Source organism: Pleuronectes platessa, chromosome 9 (assembly GCF_947347685.1).
Source record: "Pleuronectes platessa chromosome 9, fPlePla1.1, whole genome shotgun sequence".
NCBI classification, from domain to species: Eukaryota; Metazoa; Chordata; class Actinopteri; order Pleuronectiformes; family Pleuronectidae; genus Pleuronectes; species Pleuronectes platessa.
In genome coordinates, this window is record NC_070634.1 from 25,897,345 (window position 1) to 25,911,889 (window position 14,545).

Genomic DNA, 14,545 nt, shown 5'->3' on the forward strand with positions numbered 1-14,545 from the left:
GTTTTTCACAAGATACTTGAATGAGCCGATCAACGGAGACGTTGATTCCCAGATCTTTTGAATTGTTTGGCTTCACTAACGTCCTGAATGACGGCAGCTGCTGTATGACCTTGGCGTGTTCTCCCATCCGCACGTGAAAAGCAGATGTGCATTAGTGTCTCTTGAAAGGGAAGCTTTAATTGAGTTCTCACAATGGTCCTCAGAGGAACATCCATTCTATTCACCACGGAGGAATGCTCCGGTTATGTAAATGTCAGTGGACTTGGAAGCTCGATTGCACGTCGATATTCCTTTGTAACATTTGTCCTGTGTGGACAGAATGTAGAGAAGATGTTGAGTAACATTAAGATCCAATCTGATAAGAGGATAGTCTTGTGGTATGTGGAATAACATTTCCACAACTTCTTTTTAAATAGAAGACTGTTTTATAGAGATGTTCTGATACAGATCCAGGTATTGGGAAGAGAGAGAGAGGCACGTTGAGTTCCTCAGGTCCGGCCACATTGGGTTATAATTTAATTCTCATGCTCGTCAGGTCTGGGTCCTATTTTTTTTAAGACCTTTCCAAATCTGAAAAGAAGCCGAGCGAGAGAGGAGTCGATGAAGAACTGATTTGAATTCTGATTGTCTGGCTGATGAGTTAAATAATAAATCACTGAAGGCTCCATATCAAATGAATCGGTGGCTGTTTTGAAGCCTGGTCAATAGGACGACGTGATATTTGGCCTCCGCCTGTTTCCTCTTGTCTTGTTTGTCTGTCCCCCCCCCGGCTGGAAATCTGAAATGTCAAGTGTGACAGTCGTCAGCCTTTTAAGAAAGACCCCAGATCGGAGCCAACAATCGACTGAATCAACTCTGAGCAGACGGAAATCAATGGGAATAATTCCTGTGTGCTCCTGCTGTGACATTTTGATTGTGACATTAAGCTGGAAGGGAGATTTTTAATAGAATGGAAACAGACAAAAAAGGGGGAAAATGTAAATAATCGCCTCAGATATGGAGACGTTATAAAAATATCGACACCATTGTGATGCAGTTCACTGGATAACGATTCAAGGGACGTCAGTATGTGATCACTGTTTTATATCTGTACGACTTCTGGTGCAATGTAATGACACCTTTGTGATTGTGTGTCCACAGAAGAAGGAGTGGACGTGGGACGAGAGCAAGATGATGGTGATGCAGGATCCCATTTACAGGTCAGTCCACCGTCACATTTAACTTCTTCAGCTCCATTTAAAATGCTGGTTTGGTTTGTTCTTCTTCTTCTAATCCTAACCAGGAGCTCCCCTCACGGCTCATTGGGTCTTTTCACTAATTAATTTGAATCCAAACTAGATTAAAAAAAGAACTCTGTGTTAGTTCGGGAAATTAAAATATGTTTGTCTCCGTCACTGACGCATGAGAACAGAGGTGAAAGGATTCGTGTTACAGAGCAACGCTGATGCTCTGTCACATCACAGGATTGAAACCTCCAGCTCAAGTTCATTCAGGCCCTTTGCTGCAGGGGTGTAATCCTCCGATTTCTGTGGTCGTCAGAACCTCGGAGGGACACTTTCAGAGGTCTGCTGCATTAATCTCTATTTCTCAAAGACACACACACACAGGCAGGAAAATAGACGATTGATCAAACCAGTGAAGGGAACACGATTCAATTAGTAAAGAACCATCCCACACGGTTCATATTCTCCACTGAGTGACTCCTCACACAGTCCCAATGCAGCTCAGGATGCAGAGCTGCGTCCAGGAGCCCGGTTTGGGGGGGTTTGGTCTTTGGAAATGATTCTGTGAGGAAGATGGATTTTCTTCAGCTGTTTGTGTGAGCACCTCCAGAAGTTGTAAGTATTCGAGGAGCCTCAGCTTGTCCCACTTAGACGAGCCTCGTGCACAGATGTTATTATGACTGTCACAGTGTTTCGCCCCCCCATGTGACCAGATGTGGGGAGGAGTCTAAAGCAGAGTAGGATGTGTGCGAATCATCCATCAGTCTCTGTCGGGTTGTTTGTCTCTGATCAGTAAACACATCATGCTGCTCCACACAGTCTTTTAAAATATTTGGTTTGTACTTCATAATTGTCTTCGGGCACTTTCACACATGCTGCACCTTCAGACCTTTTTAATCTGAAGCCAGATATCAGGTGTGAAAGGTGCTTTGAACCACAGTCCAGACCAAGGGTCCAAAATGAAGTCCCAGCAAAGGAGGTGGTCTGGGTCTGGATCAAAGTGAACCAAGTGAAAATACTCTTTTGGAGAAATTTTACTTACGGACCATTTGCTACAAGACAAGGTATTAAACGATAGAAGAAGAAAAAGGAGCAGAAGACTTAATAGTGTCTCCAGAAACAGAAGTACCGAGGCTGGCAGGAGTGCTCGTGATCTCAGACCTTCTGAATTAACACCACAAAGACGTCAGACACGCGTCTATAAACCAATTTGTAAAAACTAAATTTCAAACTCTTTAGTGCTCTTTAAATCACAATGTGAAACTGAAACTAACCAGCTCAAATGAAAACAATGGAAGAAAAGACACAAAGCTTGGTTCAGACTCTTAAATTAAACCTGTGAACGCTGAGTGTTATTTGAGAAGTGAACCCATGCAGGCTGCTGTCTGGATGTAGAAGAGAACTTAGTCCTATCCATGTGTGGAAGATTCAGAAGGCTTCACACAGCCGCTGAGAAAACTTATGTCGTCTTTTTGGTCTTTATGTTTGAATCAACGCGCTCCAAAAGCTAATATGATCAATATCCATATTTAGCTTTTTCAAATCCAGAGCAAACTGCACATCAAACACCCCGGACTGTTCTTAAATGCTCTGTGTGGGTTTTATTTATTTTTCTTTAGATGCACAGAGGCTGGATGCCGTGTGTCTAAATCTTTTGGGAGGATTTAGCTGAGCGCTTTGCATTTCTTCTTTGCTTTTCCTTTTCATCTTCGGCTGCTCTCTGACTGGAGCGACTGGCTGGCTGCCACCGAGGTGCTGGTCGGGGTGGAGGGGCACAGCGATCACACTCTGTCACATTCACACGTTACACACTTATCTATACTTAAATATGTCCCAGGACTCTGGTGGTGGTTTTCCACTGATTACAGTCATTTCAGTGAACGTTTCTGATGTGGCCAGAGGACAACATGTCTTCACCCCGAGGCTCTTTGAGTCCAAGTGTCACTCATAACCACAGAAGAACAAACATTAGCATGTGGGCAACAGAACATGAGTAGAGCTTCCTCAGAAACATGCAAACACAACTTCACCCTCATACATATTCATCCAGACAATCACAGGCCCACACACATAAATAACTTCACTTCTGAACAAACCACACAGAATCTAGAGAAGCAAGGAAGCCTTGACCGTATTTGGACATTGTTTCAGCACCAGGCCGAGGTTTCATGTAACAGGGACACGTCATTTATCCCTTTACTTATTCTGTGACACCTCAGATTTATCTTTGCAGAGGTCTCACATGGTCAGAGATCTTCAGCTCCGCTCCAGCGATGGGAATAGGGACCATGTCGCCTCGTGCATCTCTAAGCTCCCACACACTGCAACCATGATTATCATAAAGACTCCAGCCGGGATCACATGGAGATGATCTGGGACAGTTCTTGTACTGATAACGTTGCCGAGTGGATGACAGAGGATTCTCTCAGATCTCATGCAGATAGAGGCCGGAGTGGAATCTCTAATTCCACACCTCTGGGACCATGGTTTGATTCTGGTGCTGTTCTAATGGTCAGTTGAAATCCTTGCTCAGGCGTCTGGGGCTACACGGCCGTCTATGTTGTTCTCCACACTTAGCCTGATATCTAAAAAACTCTTTGAGCCACTGGAAACTTCCCTGGTCTTTACACCACGATGCACTGATCTGTTTGAACTGTTGTGAATAAGCCTGTTTAAAGCTTTATTAACTGTAAATATGGTTTACGATAAAACGTTACGGTTAAATTATCTTTTCTGCTTTGTGAGGCGTCTCGTCATTCGTAGAAATCAAGCTGGAAACAACCACAGAGACGAGAACAGTTGTGTTAATGAGACAAACTTTTCATTTAATTGATCCCTAGTGACCGCTGATCACAATAGCTTCCAATGGAACAAAGGTATCCTCACCAGCTCCGTCCTTGGTGAACAGGACCTTGCTGTATTTTCAAGGGACGGATGGAGCCTCAGGCAGCTGGAGGACACAGCTCACCTCTTTATTTCTGCACAATAACAACTCTGTCCCCAAAAATCACTGAATGACAATTATACGTTTCATAACCGAGGTTTGAGTTGCCACGAGCAGAAGTTTAAATATCAGACTGTTAAATCTCAATTTGAACATTTACAACCTTCCTGATGCATTTATGGAAACATTTAGAAATCTCACGGGTTCTTTTCCATTGTCATTTCATAGTGACATCATCCTTTACACCACATGTTGACGACTCTCTTCAAAAATAGGCTTTTCTAGTCTGTTGATAATATTATTGATCTTTTTCCCTGAACATGTAACAAACTATGACTCAGTGCTGTGAACATGACTCAGCAGGAGGTTTGACTTTAAACAGGAGTCACGATGGAAGTAGCCACAGAGGAGGAGAACTTTAAAATGACTTGTACACTTGTCACTTGACATTTTACAGGTGTAGATCTCTGTGTGGCTGAGTCTCTTAACACACTCAGGCAGGTTGTGTGTTTTACATTCCACCTGCCAGAGAGCCGCCGCAGCCTCGGGGCAAACACCAGCCCGACCAACTCACTCCGGAGGGGAACACAATCCCCTGGATCAGGCACATGAACTCGCCCACACAAATCCAACTGGCAGCCTGGACATCCTTTATTTATTTTTTAACCAAGTACACAGGCACGAACATCCAAGTACACACAATCCAATTAGGGAAACTAAAAACACACACACACTAAATCTTTCTTTTGTCTCCAAAGCAAACACACACATGGTGGAGTCGTATTAAATGACTGGAGGCAACTCAGGGCTGGAGCTGCAGGGCCAGGAGACATTGGAGGGATCCAGAGTGATAAATAACTAAATGATTTATAAACTCAGCTAAAGTATGACTGAGTTTTTAAAAACAGTTCAGTGAACTCGTGTGTTGTGGTTGTAGTGTCGCCCTCCCTTGTCCTTTTGTTGGCTGGTGGGTTGATTCTGCAGAGACTAAACAGATTAGAACAAAACCGAATGGAAGACGGGACAAGGAAAGACATTTTGAAGCTTGTGACTTGTCTGCATAATCACAATATTGGTTTAGAATTGAACAAGACGTTAGCATGGAGGTTGATTGGATACATAGCAGCTGTACATAGCCCCATTCATAAATAAATATTGCTGTGAAGAAGACCCCCCGTTATGCCACTTTTGTTTTGTTTACTCTGAATTACCAAGCTGGCATGCTGCCGCACCAGTGTGGGGGTGTTGAGGTTGCGTGGCGGCGTTCTGGCATCGGCGTTTTGCACCCCCGTCCCAACCGATGTCGGCTCGGAGTCCGTGATTACCTCCACTGGAAGTACAAAGCCCGAACAGCAGCGCTCCACCTCCGATTGTGTGCTGGTGTCTGAAAGGCTGAGCTGAATAAAGGTGCAAACATTCCCTCCTGGAACAGGCTGTTCAAGAAAGGGCTTATGATTACTGCTTTGAAGAGAAGAAGGGGGGGGGGGGGGATTTCAAAGTTAGAGTCAGGGAAATCTGCCTCTTTTTTTTTTACATGTGGAAACCAAATGTGCACAACTGCTCTCGTCTGATCTCTGCTCTGCGGGAAACACAATCCAGATCCTGTTTTTACACCCGCTTGCCAAATGTTGTGGAATGTGAATTTCAGGAATGTTCCCGTCCTTCTTGTTCAGCGATGGTTTGATCAATAATTTCAAACTCGGCATGAGAGCTGCTCGTACTGTCTGACAGCCATCGTCATAGTGGAGCCTTAGATATATATCTCGGTAGACAGATATTCTTAATTCCCTCCATCATCTGTCAGAGTGTTGGCAGACTCACCAGAGGGAGAGGGGTATTGACAATAATGCTCTTTGATTTCTAAAATTCCCCGCGGCCACTTTCGATCAAAGGAACCCGGATTCACTGTTATTTGTTCGAGCACATTAATACACAGACAGGTGTTAGTGGTTTCACTTGAATGCATCTGCTCAATGTTTCCACTCTTCCTGGTATTTCATCCTCATTCAGTCTAACGATGGACAGACGGACGTTTGAATGCACTTCTCACCCCCACATTAGTGTAGCTGGAGACGAGTACAAACAAAACACAGCCCGGGTGTCCTCTCCTGCTTCAGACTCAAGTTAAATCTATTCTGCAGGACACCAGAAAGCTCAGACGCCAGGACTTGATGATCCTGAGACGTGAGCAGGGACTCCAGATGTAGTTAATTTCCCAGCAATTGAGTTATTGATCAGTCCACAGAGATACACTCCTCCACCAACCAGAGCTACTTTCAGATATGAACTCCTCAAAGTTGGGGTCTAGACATTTTCTGGAGGTCATGACTTATAACTTCTCCTGCAGTGTTTGGGTTTTGCAGCACATCGACATCGGCATCTGGCCATATCGCCAAAAGCTCTCAAATATCATTGTCTACCTAAGATTATATATTGTTTAATCTGTGTGATCTTTTCATCCTGTGATCCCTTCAGTTTCTAGTCTGTCCCATGTTAGAGATGTCTCTAACACGCCCATTTGATACTTTCCTGCTGTGTTCTCACATCTGCTCAGTCGGCCATGTTCCAGACATTGTACAACGGGACTAGCAGGAAAGGTTCTGGAAAATATCTTGAGCTATTGACATGTGCGTTCTCACAGCCCCTCCAGAAAATATCAGGTAACTTCAGTGCATGTCTGAAAGCAGCTCGGGTGAGTGACCTCCAGAAGCTTCAGATCATGAGGAATATAAACTATTCAATAAAGCACAGTTCAATGAGTGGATCCATCCAGTCAGAGCTCCAGTCAATCACTTAGCTTTCCACTCAATTCATCTTTTTAACAAGTGTTTTAATTTGGAGGGTTGTGATCAGAGGTGCTCAGGACGGAGGATGTGTCTGTGTCTCTAAGGCGCAGCTGAGATTTCCTGTGCTCAACCTACCGAAAAAGACATATTCAGCTTGTTGTGGGTGTCTGAGCTGCCACCCTGCTGACGAGCTTTGATGGTGAAGCCTGTAATCTGCCTCATGCTCATCCAAGTGTCACTCATGTTGCTCCACTGGAGTTTATTCTTTATTCTCCAGCTTCTGTCTGTAGGAGTGCTTGTTTTCCCTCGGGCTCATAACCTGTTATGAACATGTTTCTCAGGTGATGGAGGTTAATGCAATCCTCAGAGACTGTCACAAAAGCCTCAGGGCGTTGAGACTGAAGCTTGTTTCACACCACATGCTGCTGCCTCGTCAGCTGACAGGGAAACGTAAACACAGAGGGTTGAAAATAATATGGTCGCATTTCGCTAAAGAAAAAAGAGAAATGGTCCAGAGCAGCAGGGAAGTGGGGCAGGAACAAACTGCAAGGAAAAAAGTCAGCAGAGAAGATAACTGGGACTTGCCTGACCTCCCTCCAGGACCTGGACTCCACGAGAACCAGGAACTGTGCAGAGGAAATCACTAAGGGTCCCCCCCCCGCTCGCCCCCTCACAACCTTTTCCAACTCCTTTCCTCTTGAAGGTGCTACTGAAGCTCGTCCAACAAAAAAACACCACACACAGGAAGAGCTTTTTTTACCTTGTGACCCGCCGTCTGAATATCTGAGGTGATGTCTTAGAAAACATTAGAAAACCTTGGTGCTGCAACAACAAGCTTCCACTTGAGATCCTGACCACATCCACACATCAGTTAGTAATTCAGTTCCATGATACTGTTCATTCACCGTCACACATTATATTCCATGAATAGAAGAACAGAGCAACACTCAACTGCTATTACACATAATTAAAAAGTGATATTATAAATGCACAACAAGCCAGGACGTCTCATAAATACAGACAGTTTTAATATAAAGTTTAAGAGGAAAAGAATCTCTAACCAGTTGAGTGTTTTAGCTCATCTGTCAGAAATACTCTCCATCCATTCTGAAAACACGTATCACATGATCAATCACACATACTGGTCATGTGTAAACAGGAAGTAGGTTGTCTGTTCTGCAGTTTGTTGCTTGATGGCAGAAAACGAATGAGGAACAATGATGGTGGATTTCTTTCCATGGAGGGATGACGAGGTGGAACTGATACTAAACAGAAGTGTTGGCGACATTTTGCATTCAACGCTAATTTAGTCATGATTAAGAAACGTTAAGTGAGCGAATGAGTTCATCATAGTTTCCAAATATCTTGGTTCCTGCTCGTCCAAGAGTTTTTCTACCCAAGGGTTTGTCTTCTCAGGCCTTCAACTGTGGTAACTGCCGTCATCCTCTGTCGCTGACTCCCACTTAACAATATTTAACGTGTTCCACTCGGTCTAACCCCCCCCCCCCAATTAAAGTCTATCCCATGTTTGTGTTTTCTGGAAACACCCTGATCGTGTGATAGGGAGAACAATCTCTGAAATGAAGCAAACACACAAACACAGACAAGTTCTCATGTCGTGCTGATTCCACACAGCGCAACCATTACACACACCTTCAGCAAACTGACCCACTCAACCTCATTCAGTCCTACACACTCTCTATTCCGGCTGCTTCCCAGCTCTCTCTGCTCTGGGACAATGGACTGAAGATGTTTAACTTAAGACTGTAAATGAAGATGTACGATGTGTCTCCACTTCCTCCCACTGTCCAGAGAGGACGACAAAATGTCCTGGACTCGAACGCTGACATCTTGTGACAAAGGCGTCGTCTGGAGCCAGAGCCTGAGCAGTTACAATCAGTCAACAGCTGTCAATTACGTGTTGCCCTTGTTTTTTAAGCATCACGTGTATCTTGACTTATCAGTCTGGTCCATGTCCCAGTGACTAACATAGAGGAGTTAGTGTCCATCTTTATTTACTGTCTGTGGTTTGAACCCCTGGATGAGCTTGGGTCCAGATGTTTTAGGTGTGGTGCAGCCTCATTCTTGGTCTCCACCATGTCTCCACTGTCTCCACAGGTTGAGGATGATAGTTGATTTAAAGTTTAATTACATTAGCTGACGTTAGTTAACCAGAAGTTACAGGTCACAACGGACCGATAAGGCTGAAATGACAGATCTCCTTTTTATTGCTCATGAATAAAACATTTAATCTTGAACAGGATGTCGATAAATCAATGAGCTGCAGTTTTTCTATATGTGAGGTTTGAAGGGGGGGGGGGGGGGGTAAAGGTCAATATGGATCTTTGGAGGCTGATGGTGAAACTGATAATACAGACCACAACATTTCAATTAGAGATAAATCAGCCGATATAATGAACACAAATCCATCGAAACATATTAAGAAAACTTAAATTTTTACATAAAATAAAAAACATAAACATACGTACACATTATTCTCATTTACACCATTTTCTTCACTTTTTATCATGAGAAATAAAAGTTTTCATATTAGTGTATATCGGAAAACACAGACTGATGTAAAATGTTAAAAAGACTTATTGTATTTTGCAGTTTTAATAATGAACTTCAACTGGCCTGAGAAAACAAGCCACTTTTGGTAAAAAAGAGAACCATTTCCTATAAAAGTAACATAAACATATTGATTGCCTGGTATTTTGTATTGACAGAAAATCTCTTGTAATCTGAATCCTTTGACCGGCGTCATGAATTAAGCTTGAGGCTCTTCCTCGTCATTTCCTCCTCTGCTCTGCACAGCGAGGCGAGACTCTTCCCACGCCCTCGTCAGAAAGTCCCTGAGATTCTCTGTGTTATCACAGTTTGCAGGGCATCGTCCAAATCTGAGGAAAAAGAAAAACGTCATCATTGACAGTCTGAACACGCGATAGTGTCTCTCACTGCTCGACCTACTTCCCCTTCACTCGCCATATAAGTGAGAAGAACAGCTCAAATCAAACTTCTGTCTGACACCGGCAGAGGCAGCATCGCTCCTCCGACTCCAGCTTTGACCGACACTTTTCATTTGTTACCACAACCTGAGAAACGCCCCCATGCCACAGACACGTTTCACCATCTCTGTCCTGAGGAACCAGATGTCAGCTGCCTAATCGAGTGGAGTCCTGTTGCTTTCATTTCCATGTTAATGAAGCCCTCCGGAGGTCCGAGTCCTACGGTCCCATCATCCACAGGACGCCTCGACTCAGAACGTGATCCCAGATCCAGCAGTAAAGTCTGCACACACGCATGATCAGTGCTTTCCTGTGTGTTTGAATCCTTTCCATAGCTACAGAACGTTCATCAGTTATGATCTGTCTGAAAACTCCAACGATGCTTTTTGTTTTAACGATCTTTAATTCCGAGTTACTTTGTGGAAGTCAAACTACTTATAATTGATTCTTCCGTGGTGGTGTCTATTTATAACCAGAGACACTTTGGTCCAAAATTGAACCCTGGTTCTGTTCCGGTGAAATAAACTAAATAAATCAGAAGTCAGTCCTGAAACACATTTTGTCTGAAGCTATCGAGACCTTTTAAAAGTTTAAAATCGTTTTCCTGGATTCTGCAAAGGCTCTGAGATTCACAGGTTGTTTAATAGTGATGTTTTTAGCAGTGAATAAATCCTGCTTCGCCTTCTGTTTGTTTCCTGAACATCGATTTCCCCCCTCCCCCGGTGACTGAACTTTGAACGCTGAATTAACTGTGTGGACAAAGTGAAAGTAGCAGCAGCAGCAGCTCATTTGTTCCACAGCCTCGTGGTCCTGTCTGAAATGACCTTGACCTCCGACCTGTGTCTGTGCAGAGGAACCAGCGCTGACTGGAGGAAACTGCTGCACAGCTGCTGTGGTTATTTCTGTGGATTTACTGTCCTCTCCAATCTTAGTGAAACTGAATTATTCTCAGAGGTGTCACTGGTCTTTTTTAATCACTTCCTCCCGCTCTTCTCTTTTTTACGCTCGTTTCAATTTGACTTCCTCTCCCTTTCTCATGCAGAGCAGCCGTCCTCTGTGTTACCGATGACCTGAGCCCTCGTCTGGATTAGAGCTCACAGGGTCATAACACTGTGTGATCACTGATGCTGCCGCTTAAAGAGATTGCATTTCCCTGGGACTGTAATTGCTCCAGTTTGTGCGTTTTGTATTTTATTTATTTCTCCACCAGGCCTCGGAGCTCGGCTGCTGCAGCTGCTGCTATAAAACTCTCTCCCGATTAAATGTAAATGAAGACGAAGATGATTCAGTCCTTGTTTCTGCTCCTCTCTGCCCACTCATTGCTTTCCACTGCCTCTGGGAATTCAGTCTTATTGGTTGTGTTCTGTGTGTGTGTGAGCGTCTGTTTCGGTGCCTGTTTAGGTATGTGAGCGTGATCTTGTTTTGTGCGACCACGTTCTCCGGGTAGATAGGAGTGTGGTGACAGCACACACACAGACACACACACAGTTATGAGTACACAGAAGAAGACGAAGGTGATCAGTCCCTTGGATTCAGGGCCGTGAATAAAGACATATTGATATTCACTCTGTCAGTCTCAGGTGTCAATCGAGAAGTTTATTAATTCACTTTTTAGTTTGATCCATGTCCAATGTGCTAGAGAGAGGAGGCGGGGTTTATGACCTGTACTGTAGCCAACCACCAGGGGGCGATCACAATACTTTGGCTTTACTGACTCAAGTCGTCGATATTTACTCCATCTTTTCCTCCTTGGTTCCTTGATTACAGATTCAAATACTAGTTTTTCCCAAACGTTTGCCTGTTGGCACTTTACGGGACATTCACTGGATTTGAATCCCACATTCACACAAGAGACAAATGTGGTTAGTCTCAGTCAGGACTTATTTCTTGTGACACTGGGTCAGTTCTGCCTCTTTCAGTTTGTCTCCATCTTTTCACCACTGTTCCTCACGACATGCACACACACACACACACACACGCACACACACACACAGCTGCACTAAAAGAAAAAAAAGCTTCACTCTTTTTCATTTCGAACCAAATTTGTCACTAAGAAATCTCCTTGAATTTTAAAAAGGTTTCAAGTCAGTTTGATTTGATTTTTTTCACAGATCGAGTTTTATAACCCTGCAGCAAAAGTTTCTCAATTTCCCGGCACAGGATTTATTTGCACTTATATATTGACTTCATTCCTCCAGTTTCACCTTCTCTAGCTAGGTACAAGCCACTATAGTCATATGGGACTAGAGGTTTCCTCTGCAGCAGTGAAACAACACACTGCAGTGCTGTGTCCTGGAGGGTTTAGTGTCGGACCACATGCTGCACTCATGCTGTTTTGTGTTTGTGTGTCTGTGCATGTGTGTGTGTGCTGCCCCAGCTTGAGGCTCCTCAGACCTGACTGAGGCTGTTAAGGAGTTATGCCCCCCCCATGCCGAGTGTTTTCATTTTCATAAACAATCTTGACGACGGTGGCAGCAGCTCCACATTCAACCAGGACCCTGTGGAATAGAGGCTCAGCTTAAATTAAAATCAGACTTGACATATTTAGTATGTTAATCCCTGAAGGTTATTCATATTGAACCACTGCACTGTATCGTTAGATTGCTGATGTGGTGCATTTAATTAGTTTATATATATATATTCACTGGTTAAGTGTTAAGTTAAACCACAGCTGTTTAATGTCTTAGTCTATTTCAGAAATAATCTACATACGTTCTATTAACATGACCATTCAAGTACAAGGGAATTTATCTCAGATTGTTAATAAATAGTTAATCTTGTGCGCATGTAGATTTAAAAAATACATATTTTAACTGCAAAGCAGCTGCTACCAAAGAAAACAATGTCAGCAACACTTTGAGATAAGATAAGAAAAACTTTTATGAGTCACACTTTGGGGAAGTTCACCGTCTTACAGGAGCATACAGGAATAGTGGAACACACAGTAAAGGTAATAAATAATAAAGACAATACTATATATACAAGGAAACAAGGAACTATAGAAAGTATAATATGTACGATGTAAACAAACTTAACAAACAAACTGCAGTAACTTGTATACTCACATAAAGTACACTCAGGATGCATCTGGTTATCTACAAATCAATTCCACTTAATAAGCAATACATATTTGAACTGTATGGAAAACAGAGAGTTGGTATTTGATGAGGAATCGACAACCTGAGTGGACGGATCGATAACAGAAAACCTGACATCATGTGATTTTTCATCCTGAAGCTCTAGACTGCAGACACATCACCAACGTGCACATGTGACCAGAAACAAACTTCCAGAATAACAAGATGCCACATGGATCCTGTCTGTCTCGATTTGATTCAAAATGTGAAACACTTTTCAGACAGTGAAAAAAACGTCTGAAAAGTGAGAGATGAAAAAATGAGAGATGAGATTATCCTCAATCAAAACTTGTTTTTCATGTGAGCATCAGAGATCTGTCTGTTTCAACTCTCTGTTTTTATTATTTTCATCATATGCTCTTCTTTCAAGGCTTGATCGCCCCCTGGTGGAGTCGAAGGTCATAAACTCTGCCTCCTCCATGTTAGCACGTGGGACATTGGCCAAACTGAAAAGTGAATAATCCTCTTTTCAGTAAATCTTCCTCAAAGTTGGTTTTCTGTCATTGTAGGTTCAGCTCTTATCAAACTGATGCATGTGTTCATCATTCTAAAAGGTTGGTTTTACCGTGTCTCCACTCCTAAATCACAACTGCTTTTCTGAGAAATCTTAGCTACATTTCTGTTTTAGAAGTTATTAGAATATATAATAATAAAAACCTTTATTCAGGCACTGCTACACCTTTTTAAAGTCTGTTGTTTCTCCGCTCTAATGCAGATTGATTCTCGCCCTGTTAGTCCGAGCCAGACATTCTTAAGAGACTCATTAAATCAGTCTAATTACAGATCCGACTTTAAATCCACCTGCTCTCATAGTTTAACAGCTGATGGGTCATAGTTGTAACTGTTATATCCATAGCTGCAGTATAGGTTAACTCCTCCATGTTAGTGGATGGGACGTGACCCAAACTGAAACCATGGGTACATTTCTCTCACAGAGCATTTAAGATAGTTCCTATCACACTGATGCATGTTCAGTTTTATCACGTTTCTAATAAGTTAATCTTTAATTATTTGATGCAAAAAAAAAAAAACGGGGTGAATGAGATGACAGCTGAGACAGACTCCTGATTGGTCACATGTATCCCCCCCCCCATGTTTTGGCTCGATTCCTGCACCGTAGAGAGAAGTGGAGACGTGTCGTCCATCTTTAGTGGTTACACCACCTCCGCTGTCCAGAGCTCCAGATGATGGACGTCACTGATTGTGCAGCGCTCGTATAACATAACTCACAGACTGAGTTCAAAAAGCTGTTTCAGGCCTTTCTGCTTCATTTCCTCATTCAGCCGCACGGTCGTGTTAAATTGATTACACACAGGACCAAGCGTCTGGGCCAGAATCAAACTAAGATTAAAAGCACTTTACTTTAACGGCGGGATGTTTTAATGGAGTTGGCTCGGGGATCCGCCCACGTGTGTCTCATGTTACTTACACTGATACCGGAGCTTTT

General features: G+C 43.1%; 1 protein-coding gene across 2 annotated transcripts in view; it reads left to right on the forward strand.

Moving 5' to 3' along the window:
- Positions 1–14,545, forward strand: part of nos1apa (nitric oxide synthase 1 (neuronal) adaptor protein a) — a 107,076-nt gene that overhangs the window by 55,798 nt on the left and 36,733 nt on the right. For both annotated transcript variants that reach the window (XM_053430598.1, XM_053430599.1), the window contains exon 4: positions 1,141–1,199. In XM_053430598.1, coding sequence (XP_053286573.1) covers positions 1,141–1,199 — 59 coding nt within the window. The remainder of the gene's footprint in view (positions 1–1,140; positions 1,200–14,545) is intronic.